The 12,794-nt window shown below is 38.5% G+C and overlaps 1 protein-coding gene across 1 annotated transcript in view; it reads left to right on the plus strand.

Moving 5' to 3' along the window:
- TES (testin LIM domain protein) overlaps positions 1-12,794 on the plus strand; it is a 30,070-nt gene that overhangs the window by 14,690 nt on the left and 2,586 nt on the right. The window contains exons 2-6 of the mRNA XM_014051641.2: positions 1,087-1,172; positions 2,632-2,884; positions 4,006-4,341; positions 7,243-7,458; positions 10,701-10,859. Coding sequence (XP_013907116.1) covers positions 1,087-1,172; positions 2,632-2,884; positions 4,006-4,341; positions 7,243-7,458; positions 10,701-10,859 — 1,050 coding nt within the window. The remainder of the gene's footprint in view (positions 1-1,086; positions 1,173-2,631; positions 2,885-4,005; positions 4,342-7,242; positions 7,459-10,700; positions 10,860-12,794) is intronic.

The raw sequence follows: 12,794 nt of genomic DNA on the forward strand, positions 1-12,794 counted from the left end.
CTAAAAGGTGTCATATTTTGATCATGTCATGAGAGCTGACTTAAAAAGTCAATCATGCTGGGAGTGGTCAGAAAAAGGAAAAGTGGCTGCCCTACTGCCTGTTGGCTGGACATTATAAAGCAGGGGTGTCAAACTAGATTTCATTGAGGACCAAATCAGGATTGTGTTTGACCTCAGGGGATGGTGCATGGCCAGTGTGGGGCCATCGTGATGTCACTTGTATTGGGGGGCGCCCATGGGGGCCTGAGCACTCTGTCAGCGAAAATGGGTTCCTAAGCTCCGTTTTCAGCTGTGACGGCCTCCTGCAACCCTCTGCCAGCAAAAACAGAGCTCAGGAGGGCCGCATGTTTTCACTGGCAGAAGCACCGTGGGCCAGTCCTTCACTGTTTCCATGGTGGCCTCATGGGCCAGATCTAAGCACCTTGTGGGCCGAATCCAGCCCTCGGGCCTTGAGTTTGACACTCCTGCTATAAAGGATGATGGATCTGAAAGAGATAATGTGAGGCAGAGGGACATGCATGGTGAGTATTGATCCATACATTGGCCGAGGGGGGACACAACTGAATGGCTGACAACAATGACTATTTATGTAAGAAGATATTGCTCAAAACTCCCTTACCACTATTTCAAGAATACATTGTTGTGCTCAAATTCCTGTTTTTAATCTAGTTTGTACTACAGGTATTGACTCTTTCAGGTATTGAGTATCAGATTAGTTGTACATTAAATATATTGAAGATGGTATGCTTAAATGTGCACACAGAACATTAACGGATATTCATTCTTCTGAAATCTAGCCTTTAATGGAAAAGTGTCAGTTGCATATGTACATACCAGCATCCGCTATCAGAAAAATGTGTTGTATATTTTTTCTCCATTTTAACTTCTTTATCATGATTATAATCTTTTATGGATACCCAAATAAAGCACTGCAGCATGATTTATTTCATTGCAATGCCAAAGTGGCATGTTTTTTTTTTTTTACTTTGGAAGTATGCCACTTTTTGCCCCACCAGTAAAAGCCTTAAAATAATACCGCTATTATGCTAATACTGTTTTTCCTCTTCTCTGCTTCTCTCACTTTAGATGGGCTTAGGACATGAAGAAGGATTTGGAGCCCAATGTTTAAAATGTAAAGATAAATGTGAAGGATTTGAACTACACTTCTGGAGGTAAAATTATATATAGAAACGTGGAGAGAGGGAGAGGGAGAAGGGAGGAAGAGGAGAGAAGAGAGGGGGAATGCGCGCAACACAGACGTGCACACGCGCACGCGCGCACACACACACAGAGGATTTGCTTTAAAACCTACAGTTTCATATTTTTCCACTAGGTGGGAGTATAACACTTGTTACAGTTTTTAATAAATTCTATAAGTGAGGGGGGGAAAAACCAGAATTCTTCATTTAGTTATAAGGAAAATTCCTAACATACCAGTTGAGGAATTTAAATTACTGCTATGTGTCCAATGATGTAAAAGGCCTTAACTCTGCATAATTGTGATCATTATATTTATTTTAGGATAAGGTGTCCAATTTAGTATTCCAGGACCATATATGGCCTGGAACTGTACTTCAGTGTTTTCAGATTTTGAAATCTTGGTTGCTGCTCACATTGTAGAAAGTAGGATGTGAATAAAATCTTTATATTCTTGAGCATTTTCAGAAATCTGGGGAGATTTATGTTGTGTAAAAGAGACTCCAAATTTCAGTTAATAATAAAAACATAAAAATATAACCGTCGGATCAGATTGGTTAAAGTGATCAAGGAAAACATTGTGGAGTGACCACAAGCAGAAAGCAGAGGCAGATCCATATTCCACTGTTGTGTGCCTATCGTTATTGGAAGGGATGCTGTTCTCAAATGAATGATAACAATTTAATCTTAGAATCAGTAGTTTTGAATAGTTCTGTTATGTCTTTGCCTTGGAAGGTAGTGACCTAAATTAAAATTATTAGCAACACAGTCAGTTCATTTTAATTTTTTCTGAAATGTAACCATTACTTTCCTATTGGTTTGGATGTAAATTGGGAAACAGTGTATATACTCTTTTGTATTTAAATATAATTTAGAAGGAAAACCTATAGTTTAAAAATTGTAAATTGAGACAAAAATCTGTTAAGTATGTTATAAAAACTAAAGATAGAGAAAATACAATAAAATTGGTAGTTTTAAATTAAAGAACAACAAACATCAAATGCTGTTTCATTCTTGCCTATATATAACTTTATTTCTTTAACAGGTTTATATAACTGTTCAATTCACAAATTTAAAATCCAGTTTAACCCACTGGCCCCCCTCCTCTTTGCTATTTATTAACAACAGAACAAATAACCAACTCATGCTACATCCCATAAGGGCACGTTCCGACATTTGGATGCTACTTAAAACTCCTTCTCAAGATTATTAGATGCCCACATCTAATATGTAATTCAGGGGTGAACTATGGAGTCCTGAGTGCTCTCTGAGCTTGGTTGTTTTCTTGTAGACATTTCATTATCCAGCTAGATAAAATCTTCAGTGCTAGAATTAAAGTAAATTGGGATTCTGCTGGGCTGAATAAGTTCTACAAGACTAGTTCTATTCTCATGTATCTATGTTGCCTAAATTATGCTTCTCTTTTGAACCTAGAAAAATATGTCGAAATTGCAAGTGTGGCCAAGAAGAACATGATATTCCCACCAGTAATGAAGATGACCGCAAAGTGGGAAAGCTCTTTGAGGATACAAAGTATACTACTCTAATTGCAAAGCTGAAATCAGATGGTATTCCCATGTATAAGCGTAATGTAATGATACTGACTAATCCTGTGACAGCCAAGAAGAATGTGTCCATCAATACAGTAACTTACGAATGGGCACCTCCTGTTCAGAATCAAACCTTGGTAAGATATCAGCTTAGGATCATAAAGATTCATATGTTAGTGAGGAATAATTATCCTTTCTGCTTATGGTGGAGTTGGGAGGAGACAAGCAAGTCAGGAAGAGTCTCTTTTGGCAGGCAGCAAGTATATATAAGGAATGCAATATGCAAATGACATAATTGTCTCAGCTATAATTCATGGTTGAATATGCAAATAAGAGGAATTTAGTTTCCTGGATTTCCTGTGCACATTTCTCTTCAAGCAGCCGAGTGCAATTGTTTTGCAGCATGGACATAAGAAAAATAATGGTGTTTGAGTGAGACTAAGAAGGAAGGGGACGTGAGTTTGTGTTCATAGTTAGAAGTAAGTATTACATTGGAGGCATCCCAGGCACTTAAGATGATTTATGAATCCCCCAAATGAACCATTTTAAAATGACATCCTGAAATGGGACACCACACTGGGAAAAAACCCCATGAACCTATGTCATCACTTAAAGGCTGTGGAATAGCACTCAAGCATGCACATTTCTGTTACTGTATATGGTCAGACTAAATTCAGTATTGTCAACCAAAAGAAAAAGCTCCCTTTGGTTTATTATACTATTCCTGTAGATGAGGTAGTTGGATAGCCTTGTTGGGATTTTTCTTTTTTTTTACTTTTAGTGCTTCAGTCCTAAGTTTATACAATGTCATTCTGGGTGATCTAAAACAGAAGCACTTGTAAACCTTAAAGGACTAGGTTTTAGGGATTATTTGAGAAACTTTGGGAAGATATTTGTCAGATTTATTATATTTTGCCATTAGGAAAACTAATCCTTTTTCTGTTGGGAGAAAATAATCTTTCTGTTATTAGACCAATAGCAAATCATAGTTAGGATAAAAGCTAACCAATACAGCTAAAATTATGCAGTGCTAGCGCTGAGTGGCAGTGGAGGAAAGCCACACTTTTATAACTTTAAATCTAAATTCTGACTCGTTGTTCCAAGTGACTCAGCAGCTCCATCATGTACACCTTGTTCTCTGTTTCCCCTGAAGATGAGCAATTTCTACAGAGCACTCCTAATCTCCTTTCCTTTTTTTTGTTTAGAAAGCTGGAATCCCATGGACCATTAATTCTAGCCCTCTCTCCTCACTCTTTAGGCGAGGCACTACATGCAGATGCTTCCAAAGGAGAAACAGCCCGTGGCTGGCTCGGAAGGGGCTCAGTACCGCAAGAAACAGTTGGCCAAGCAGCTGCCTGCTCACGATCAGGACCCTTCCAAATGCCACGAGCTGACACCTAATGAGGTGAAGCAGATGGAGCAGTTTGTGAAGAAATACAAGACCGAAGCGCTGGGCGTGGGTGATGTTAAGCTTCCCAGTGAAGTGGAAGGGAAAGCCGGGGAGAAGGATATCCTGAGTAATGGCGAGAAGGGAACCTCCACTACCGTAGGAGCCATGGAAGGCAAACAGGCCGGTCAGAAGGGAACTCAATATGTAAGTGGGTGATGCGTGTGTATGTGAGTGTGTGCATGTCCAAACAGCGGATCAAAGAAAATAAATTATTTGGAGGTTTATTCTCTCATAATGTGCTTCCTGTATTTTGCAGCTTAATGTATTATAACTTTGCCTCTTTTTAAAAAAGAAATGCGAGATTTTGCTTGGATAAAATCTTATCCTTTTAAATGCTATTGCTTTAAGGGGGTTTTCTGCAAACTAGAATTGGTAGAACAAAAATAAAAGCCTATGGTGACCAGGATTGATCATTACTGATGGGAGAGGGATCCATAGAATCTGACAATTTTTACTGCTGGTTAGACTTTAATGTGAAAAAATTTCTCTAGAGATCATCTAGATCATCTAGGCTCAGTACAAGAATCTTTCTTTTAACAAGTAACTGAGATGTAGCAGTGCAGGATTTGCTTAAATATCTTTAGGGGAAGTCACCGTATATTAGACAGCCACAATTAAAAATATATTTCAAAAGCTGAGCCAAAATATCCACTTCATAATTGGAATATCTTCTGGGCAGTAACAGAAAGCAGTTCAACCATGCAGAGCTCTTACAATAATATTAATATAACATGCCCAACTGGAGATCTGCATAGAGATCAATATTTTGTCTTTTGCTGGTGAGCGAACTATATTTAGATGAGAGCCATTAGTTCCCTGTGTGCTGTATTATTCCTTTTTAAATGTTTTTCAAGAGGAAAACTAAGAACCCTGCAGGAAAACAAATCTCCCTAGAGGGGGAGAGGGAAACTGACCATTGAATGGGAACCAACAAAAGAAAGCCAATCTTGTTTCCTTTTTCCCCACTTAATTTAAAAAGAAGGTGCTTTGGTTCCACTTTAAAATTGAATTTACAACTTCCTCATTGTTTCTTTCAATGAGTCAGGAAAACAGATACACTAGAAAGCCAGTGTGCTATACAGACACAGATGCACGTTCCCCCCCCCTCCGTTTATCGATGTTCATCGGGAGACTTTCTGGCTGAGGTGGGGGAGAAATATGTTGAAACTTTGGTAACCTGAGATTTGGACACTTTTCTCTTTCTCCAGAGTGGCCATAAAAAGCAGAGTTCAAATATCTGCTTCCTAACTTAAATATATTATCATTTTCTGAAATCCAAACTGAGTGTTCTACTTAGTTAAACTCACGTTGTTAAAGTCATGAATGATTCTCACACTCAGAGACAGAAATAACTATTTAACTCTAGCCTTTTAAATAATTTGGGGTTATCACTATGATGCATCACCAGTTTATTTATTGACACCTTTGGATACCTTCCAAACTTCCTATTCCATCTTTTAAATGACAGTGGTATGTTGCCTCCAAGCATCTTTCCCCCCCCCCCAAGAATGCTTTAGGATCCCATGTAAATGTCATAAGGCTTCTTAAAAACTTAAATGGTTGTAGCCTAGTGTAATGTTTCTCAGCCTTGACAACTTTAAGATATGTGGACTTCAACTCCCAGAATTCTCTAGTCAGCAAAAGTTGAGAAACACTGGTCTTAGGGCCTTTGTTTGAAAGTGTGCTCAACTTTAGGCAACAAAAGTTTCCTGGAAGGAACATCCTCAAATGTTTCAGGACTTGTGCCCATCACATACAAAATACCAGTTTATAGTCCATACATAGTATGTTTTTGTCACATATAATGAAAAAGTGGTTGTGTTCTAATTTTTCTTTGCCACCATACCATGAAATTTATTTCAGTAATATTCTTGTCTGTTACTGGTAACTATATTCTAATGTCTGAGATCAAACTGTTACAAAACTTGTAAATCTCAGGCTGATTTACACATTTATTTAAAAGATCTGTTCAAATAAAATACGAGCTATGTCCATCCCATGCTAAATCATGAATTATTCAGTAACTGAAGGTTCATCACATAACCAGCCATTCACCTTTAAGGCTTTTGAGACTAGCAATTTTTCCAAATATCTTACATAAACATAAACCAAAGTACCCAATCGTTCAAGAAGGAAAAACAGGAGTCATCGACGACAGTGGTCTCCAACCTTGGCAACTTTAAGACTTCAACTCCCAGAGTTCCTCAGCCAGCTCTGGGAGTTGAAGTCCACAAGTCTTAAAGTTGCCAAGGTTGGCGACCACTGATCTACAACATAGACTCTAACAGCTACAACGTAAGATAGACAAGCAGAAGAATGCATCCATGAATACTAAGTAATGGTCAGAAAACACAATGGAAACTCCTTGATTTCACTACACATGAACAATTTCAAGCATAGTTTCAACTGGAAAACTGTGAGATTCTAGACCAAACTAAATCTAAGAACACTAGGGAATTCTGGAAACTTGGTCCTTAGACAAATCAGCCAGCCACAGGCACATAGAGATAAATCACATTTATACATCATTCAAACGAGATTAAAAGAGTCTAAAAGAGACCCAAGAGGCTAAAAAGGGAACGAAAAAGACCAGCAATTAACACCCAGATGGGCGGACATTTACATTAGGATTAATATATGACAAAAAAGCAGTGAGCAACACCCTAATCAAAGAAATGCCAAGGAGAAATGAACTCCCTACTAACTCGGATAGAGCAATCTATTGAATATAACCAAACTCCATTCTTTTCTAGCACAGATGTTACTTTGCCAGCTAATGAAACATTTACAAAAAAAAAAAAAAAACCCAGCTCAGAGAGCACCAAGGACTCCATAGTTTATTTAGCTCTTACTGTATCTGTTATCTTCCAATTTGAACATATTTTCCCTTTCATGTTTTGCTTGTTGTACTTTTGTGCTTTTAATCTACTTGCCGCTCAAAACTGTTCTGAATGGGTTGCCTACAAAATAAATAAATAAATCATACATAAGTACACACACACACACGTTCAGTTCCCCGGTATGATTTTTGTGGTTTCTTTGCAGTTCTGTTTCAGGTGCAATCAAAATATGAAGGAAGGTGACCCAGCTGTGTATGCTGAACGGGCTGGATATGACAAACTCTGGCATCCTGCTTGCTTTGTCTGCTGCACCTGCAGTGAACTCCTGGTAGATATGATCTATTTCTGGAAAAATGGAAAACTCTATTGTGGCCGACACTACTGTGACAGTGAAAAACCTCGCTGTGCTGGATGTGATGAGGTGAGCAAGAGTCTTCCTGGTTGTTCTTTAGTGCCTAAAAGAACTAATGAGGCAGGAATCCCTTTTGCCCAGTTTTCTATCTGCCAAGATTGGCCACCAATGCCAAGCACTTGTAAAGATACTCTCTGGTCAGAATCTGAGTGTGATGCTTAGCAATTCTAGCTTTTAACCTTGTCAAGTCTTTTTTTATACAAGGAGAAAAAAGTTAAAGAACTCCATGCAACTTTGAATTCCAGTGGCAAATTATTTCCTTTAACTCCTGAAATAATTTAACTGGTTGGCCTCCTGAAGGCACTGGAGGGCAAAAAATGGTCCTACGGTTTGCCTGTAGTACCGTTTTTGCCCTCCGGAGGCTTCAGGGAAGCCTTCAGAGGGCGAAAAACAGCCAAAAAAGAAGGCTGAAGGGAGCTGACAGGGCAATGCCTGGCATCTCCTAACAAATGGCTTCACAAGCCATCTGTGGCATGGGTGCCATAGGTTCGCTGTTGTGGCCCAGCAGGAGCCGTTGGAGCTGCCAACAGACTCCAATAGCAAGGGACCCTATGAGTCAGCTCTGGAAGATGTGGAGGACCCTGGACAGGGTTCAGACTCCGAGCAGGAACCAGAGAGGCTGGTTGGCCACCAGGAGGCGCCTGAGGCATGGAGCAGCGGTGAAAGCCAAAAGGAGTGTGTTCCTGATGTCAGGCCCTGGAGCAGTGGTGAAAACGTCAGGCCCTTGAGCAATGAGGAAGTGCAGAGGGAATTGGTCCTGGATGCCCAGCAGAGACGGGTGGATAAGCGCCGGCAGCAATTACGGAGACAAAGGAGATAATTGGACCCAGGTGGTTGTGATTAGGCTCCTCCCAAGAGAGTATATAAGAAGAGACTTTGAGAGGAGGCTTTTTGCAGGACTCAACTATTATACTAAAGCTCTGGTGTGTATTTCTTATCTGTGTGAAGTCTGGGTTGCTGCCAAAGTCTTGTCGGTGTGTTAATTTACTGTGAATAAATTGTCTAGCAGTAATCTTGTGTCGGTGTGACTCACCGTACGGAGGGGAATCAGAACAGTTCGCTATCACCTATCGTCTAGGAGATGCTTTAGGAACATTCTTGATAGAATAGTCCTCATGGATCAGGGCAAGGTTCATTTTATTGCAGCATTTTTCCTTTCACAGTGGCCAGAAAATATTACCCCAGTTGTTCCATTGTGAGTGGTGTTTATAAGCAGATAAATCCCTTCTTATATCTAACCTCCATGAATTTATCCCCTCCCTTTTGAAAGACATCCAAAGTAATGGCCATTATCATGTCCTCTGGTAATGAATTCCACAGGTTATTTATGCACTTCATAAAAATGTGCTTTCTTTTATCTAAACTTTCTATTCAGCTTAACTGAAAACCCTAGTCATGCAATTTGAAGAGAAGTACTTCTCTGTACTTTATATTACTTTATGCATCTCAATCAGATTCTGTTCATCCCCCAAAACTCCCAAATAGTCAATCCGTTTCTCACAAGAAGGTATTAAAACCCCAATAGAGTTGATAGTCCTCTTCTGCATTTTTGCCATTTCTATTATGTCCTCTTTTTAAAATGTGAGGACCAGAAATTGCATGCTATTTCAGATGCAAATATGTAATAACTTTCTTTATTGACTACAACCGTCTCATTTTTATTTTTGCCTGTTTTTCTAAAGGATCCTAGTATGGAATTATATTTTTCTCTAGATTGCTGTATTCTGAGTTGACATTTTTCTTGAAATACTCCAAGAATATTTTTCCTGTTGGTTCTGAGTGTGAAGTTATGGATTTTGCCCTAATGTGCATTCCTTTGTGCTTACTTAAACTGAACAATGGATAATTTGTCAAGATGTTTATTACAATATAATGGTTTAAACCAATTTTAAGTAAAGTTAACTATAAATTCTTATCATCTTACCCAAAATAAAAGTAAACAGTTTTCCAAGGCTGTTTACTTAGACATATTAGACTTCATAGATAAATTCCACAACTATGATGCATTCATTATGAACAGTGGCCTTTAAAAAGCCCCTGGATCTCTGAGCTTATCTCAATATAATACTATTTTTAATTGAGAACCACTTGAAGTTGTAGACAATCAGAAAACTCTTAAATAGATTTTGTCCTAGTTATAACACTTAATCCAGTTGTTTGTCACTTCAGACTGATGTGTGTCTCTCTCTTCTGTTACATATTGTTTTGCCATGTAGATGGTATGGCTCATCAATTAATTATCCTAGCGTACCAGTTCAGTGAGAATTAAATTCTGTAAAATCAGTTCAATGCATCAGTTGCACATGACAATTCAATTGCCACATAACTATTCAAACTATTCTCCAAGGCACCTGAGGGTAGAACAAGAAGCAATGGGTGGAAACTAATCAAGGAGAGACGCAACTTAGAACTGAGGAGAAATTTCCTGACAGTTAGAACAATGAATCAGTGGAACAGCTTGCCTCCAGAAGTTGTGAATGCCCCAACACTGGAAGTCTTTAAGAAGATGTTGGATAGCCATTTGTCTGAAACGGTATAGGGTTTCCTGCCTAGGCAAGGGGTTGGACTAGAAGACCTCCAAGGTCCCTTTCAACTCTGCTATTGTATTGTATTATTGTATAACAATTCCTACAAATCCAAGGGGGAGGGAGAGGAGGAGAGAAAGGAGGAGTAGAAAGGGGAGAGAGGAGAATGAGAGAAGAAGGGGAAGTTGAGAAGAGAAGGATGACAGAAGGAAGAAAGGAGGGAGGGAGAGGAGAGAGGGAGAAGAAAGTGATGGATAAGGTACAAATATGGTGAGTGGAGAACAGAAGAGCCAATAATTAGTTTTGGAAGTTGATAGTAAGATGAATTGATGTAAACACTTAATAATACAATATGATGTTGACTATGTAATAGTATACATGTGATTATATGTTATGAAAATGAAAAAATAAAAAAAACTTTATAACAAAAAAAAAACAATTCCCATAAATCTTTAGCATTAACCACAGTTACAGTTTTGTACAGCTCTATAAAAATAATTTGTTGTTAAATGAAATTAAAATGAGGGGAGTGGCTGTTCGTCATTTTCACTGGTTTTTTTAAAAAAAACCTGAGAAATTTAATTGAAAAATCCTATCTATTAAATAGAACAAATTAATATCACACAAAGGCATGCAGGAAGCATGTCTTAGTTCATGTGCTATGGTAGGAGAAAACAATTGTGCAGCTAGATTAATGTGAACCTGGTAACTTTGTCTTTCCTGTAGCTTATTTTCAACAATGAGTATACACAAGCTGAAGGTCAAAACTGGCATCTGAAGCATTTCTGCTGCTTTGATTGTGACTGTGTCTTGGCTGGAGAAATCTACGTCATGGTTAATGAAAAGCCCACCTGCAAACCCTGTTATGTGAAGAATCATGCTGTGGTAAGAAAGTCTAGCTTTGCCTGGAATATATATTGCAACTACTGTGTAAATGGACATTCACAAACCTCATGAGTAGTTCCTGAAAGGCCATTCTCCAGGAGAGAGAAAAAAGAGAGAATACAATCTTATACATTGTAAATCTTTATGGTATACTGTAAGTAAGATAATACAGTATGTAACAACTACTAGCTGATTCCCAATCTTCCTTTTTAGATTTTTGAGAAAATGATGGTGCTTGTCAAAGTTATCAGGGCCCTTTTCATTTGGGATTCAGAATGGGAATTCTGGGCATGAAGCAAAAATTGCACTAGTGGTTTGTCTATATCAGGTGTTTGATATAGAAGGGTACTCCTTCTGGTCTTTTAGATCTCTTGATAGCCACTCATGTTATCCTCCAAGATTGCCTGCAACTGTTGAGAGTCAGTTTCAAAGCCACTCTTTTAAAATATTTCAATTCCTTCCTATTCAATTCTGTACAAAGATGTTGGATAAGTTCACATTTCATTTCAGTTTACAGGATCTTCTCTAATGACACCCAATTAGACATTATCATTGTAGGTTAGGTAGAAATTCAGTGGAAAGGCTGGCATAGTGCTCGGAGACTGTAAGGGTGTGGATGAGAAAAATACAAGATTTACTCCTGCAGCATACAAGATTGGACTATTATAAAATGGAGTACGTGTTCTAACATCAGCAGTATGATTATTAATTTATATCTGTCCTTGTATGATGTTCTGAGCACAACTTTGAAATCAGGAGGGCTATGGCTCAGTAGTAAGGGACGTGTTTTGCACTTGGGTACAGTGGTGTATTAACCATTAAGCAGACTAAGTACGTGCTTAGGCACCAGACTCAAAGTGGCACCCCAAAGTTGAGAAAGAAAGAAAAAACAATGAAGATTTGTACAGTATGTCCAAAGGAGGGGGGGGGCACAAAGATTTGTCGGTGCTTAGGGCACCAGTGAGCCTTAATCCGCCACTGCTTGGATAGTTCCAATTTCAATTTCTAGATAGAGTTGGAAAAACTTCTGCCTGAAATCCATGAGAGCTGCTGATTGGCAAATATTGATGATTGTGGACCATTGATCTGACACAGCATGAATTGTTGCATAGTAGTTAAGGGACTAGTCTAGGATGAGGAAGACTGAATCCTAAGGTGGCTTTCAGCTTTGAAAACACTTTGGAGCATTTATTTTCTTAATCCAGGAAGGAAGATCCCCATGTAAGACCCCATAAGCTCCTGGAGGAAATATGACATATAAATCAAGAGAACCTCTTGTGTTCTGTATGGTAGTACCTGTAAATAAATACTACAAAAATGCAAAACAAGGTAGGCAAGTTGAACTCCAAAGATCTTATGTGGCCACTAAAACTCTCTCTGAACACAGTTCCTGAAAATTAGCAACACAGTTTTTCCAGATAAAAAATGAGAAAATTGTAGCATAATCCTTCAAATGGGAAGGTGGGAAGCCAAATCTCCAGCCCCATCCAAGAAAACCCTATGCTCTTAACACACTGTTGCTCACTTTGTATCATTATTGCATGCCCTTTTGCACAAGGAAAAGTTTCTTTGAAGAACTGAGCAAAGCAGCTATTTCCATAAGCAAAAAAGGTTTGCTCTATGTACAACGTAATCTTGAATAGAATTTATCTCAGTGAGACAAATCAAACTATTGTTACATTTAGTATTGCTTTAAAGCAAATTCAGAGCAAGAATAAGTGGGCATGTGAAAGAAACACGAAGATCAGAGAATAACACTGTCTAGCACATAAATGTTCAGGTTTGAAGGATAGTTGATCATAGAAATATATGATAGATACATGTTGATGAATTGCTTTGTTTGAACTTTGAATTTGCAGGATGACTTCAGATCTTTGCTTTTTGGTCTGGTATCTAAGCTTGATGAGTATACAATTATTGTGAAATTTATTTTCA

This window comes from Thamnophis sirtalis, unplaced genomic scaffold (genome assembly GCF_051295495.1).
Source record: "Thamnophis sirtalis isolate CommonGarterSnake01/CBP01778 unplaced genomic scaffold, rThaSir2_p1.2 scaffold_9, whole genome shotgun sequence".
Lineage (NCBI taxonomy): Eukaryota > Metazoa > Chordata > Lepidosauria > Squamata > Natricidae > Thamnophis > Thamnophis sirtalis.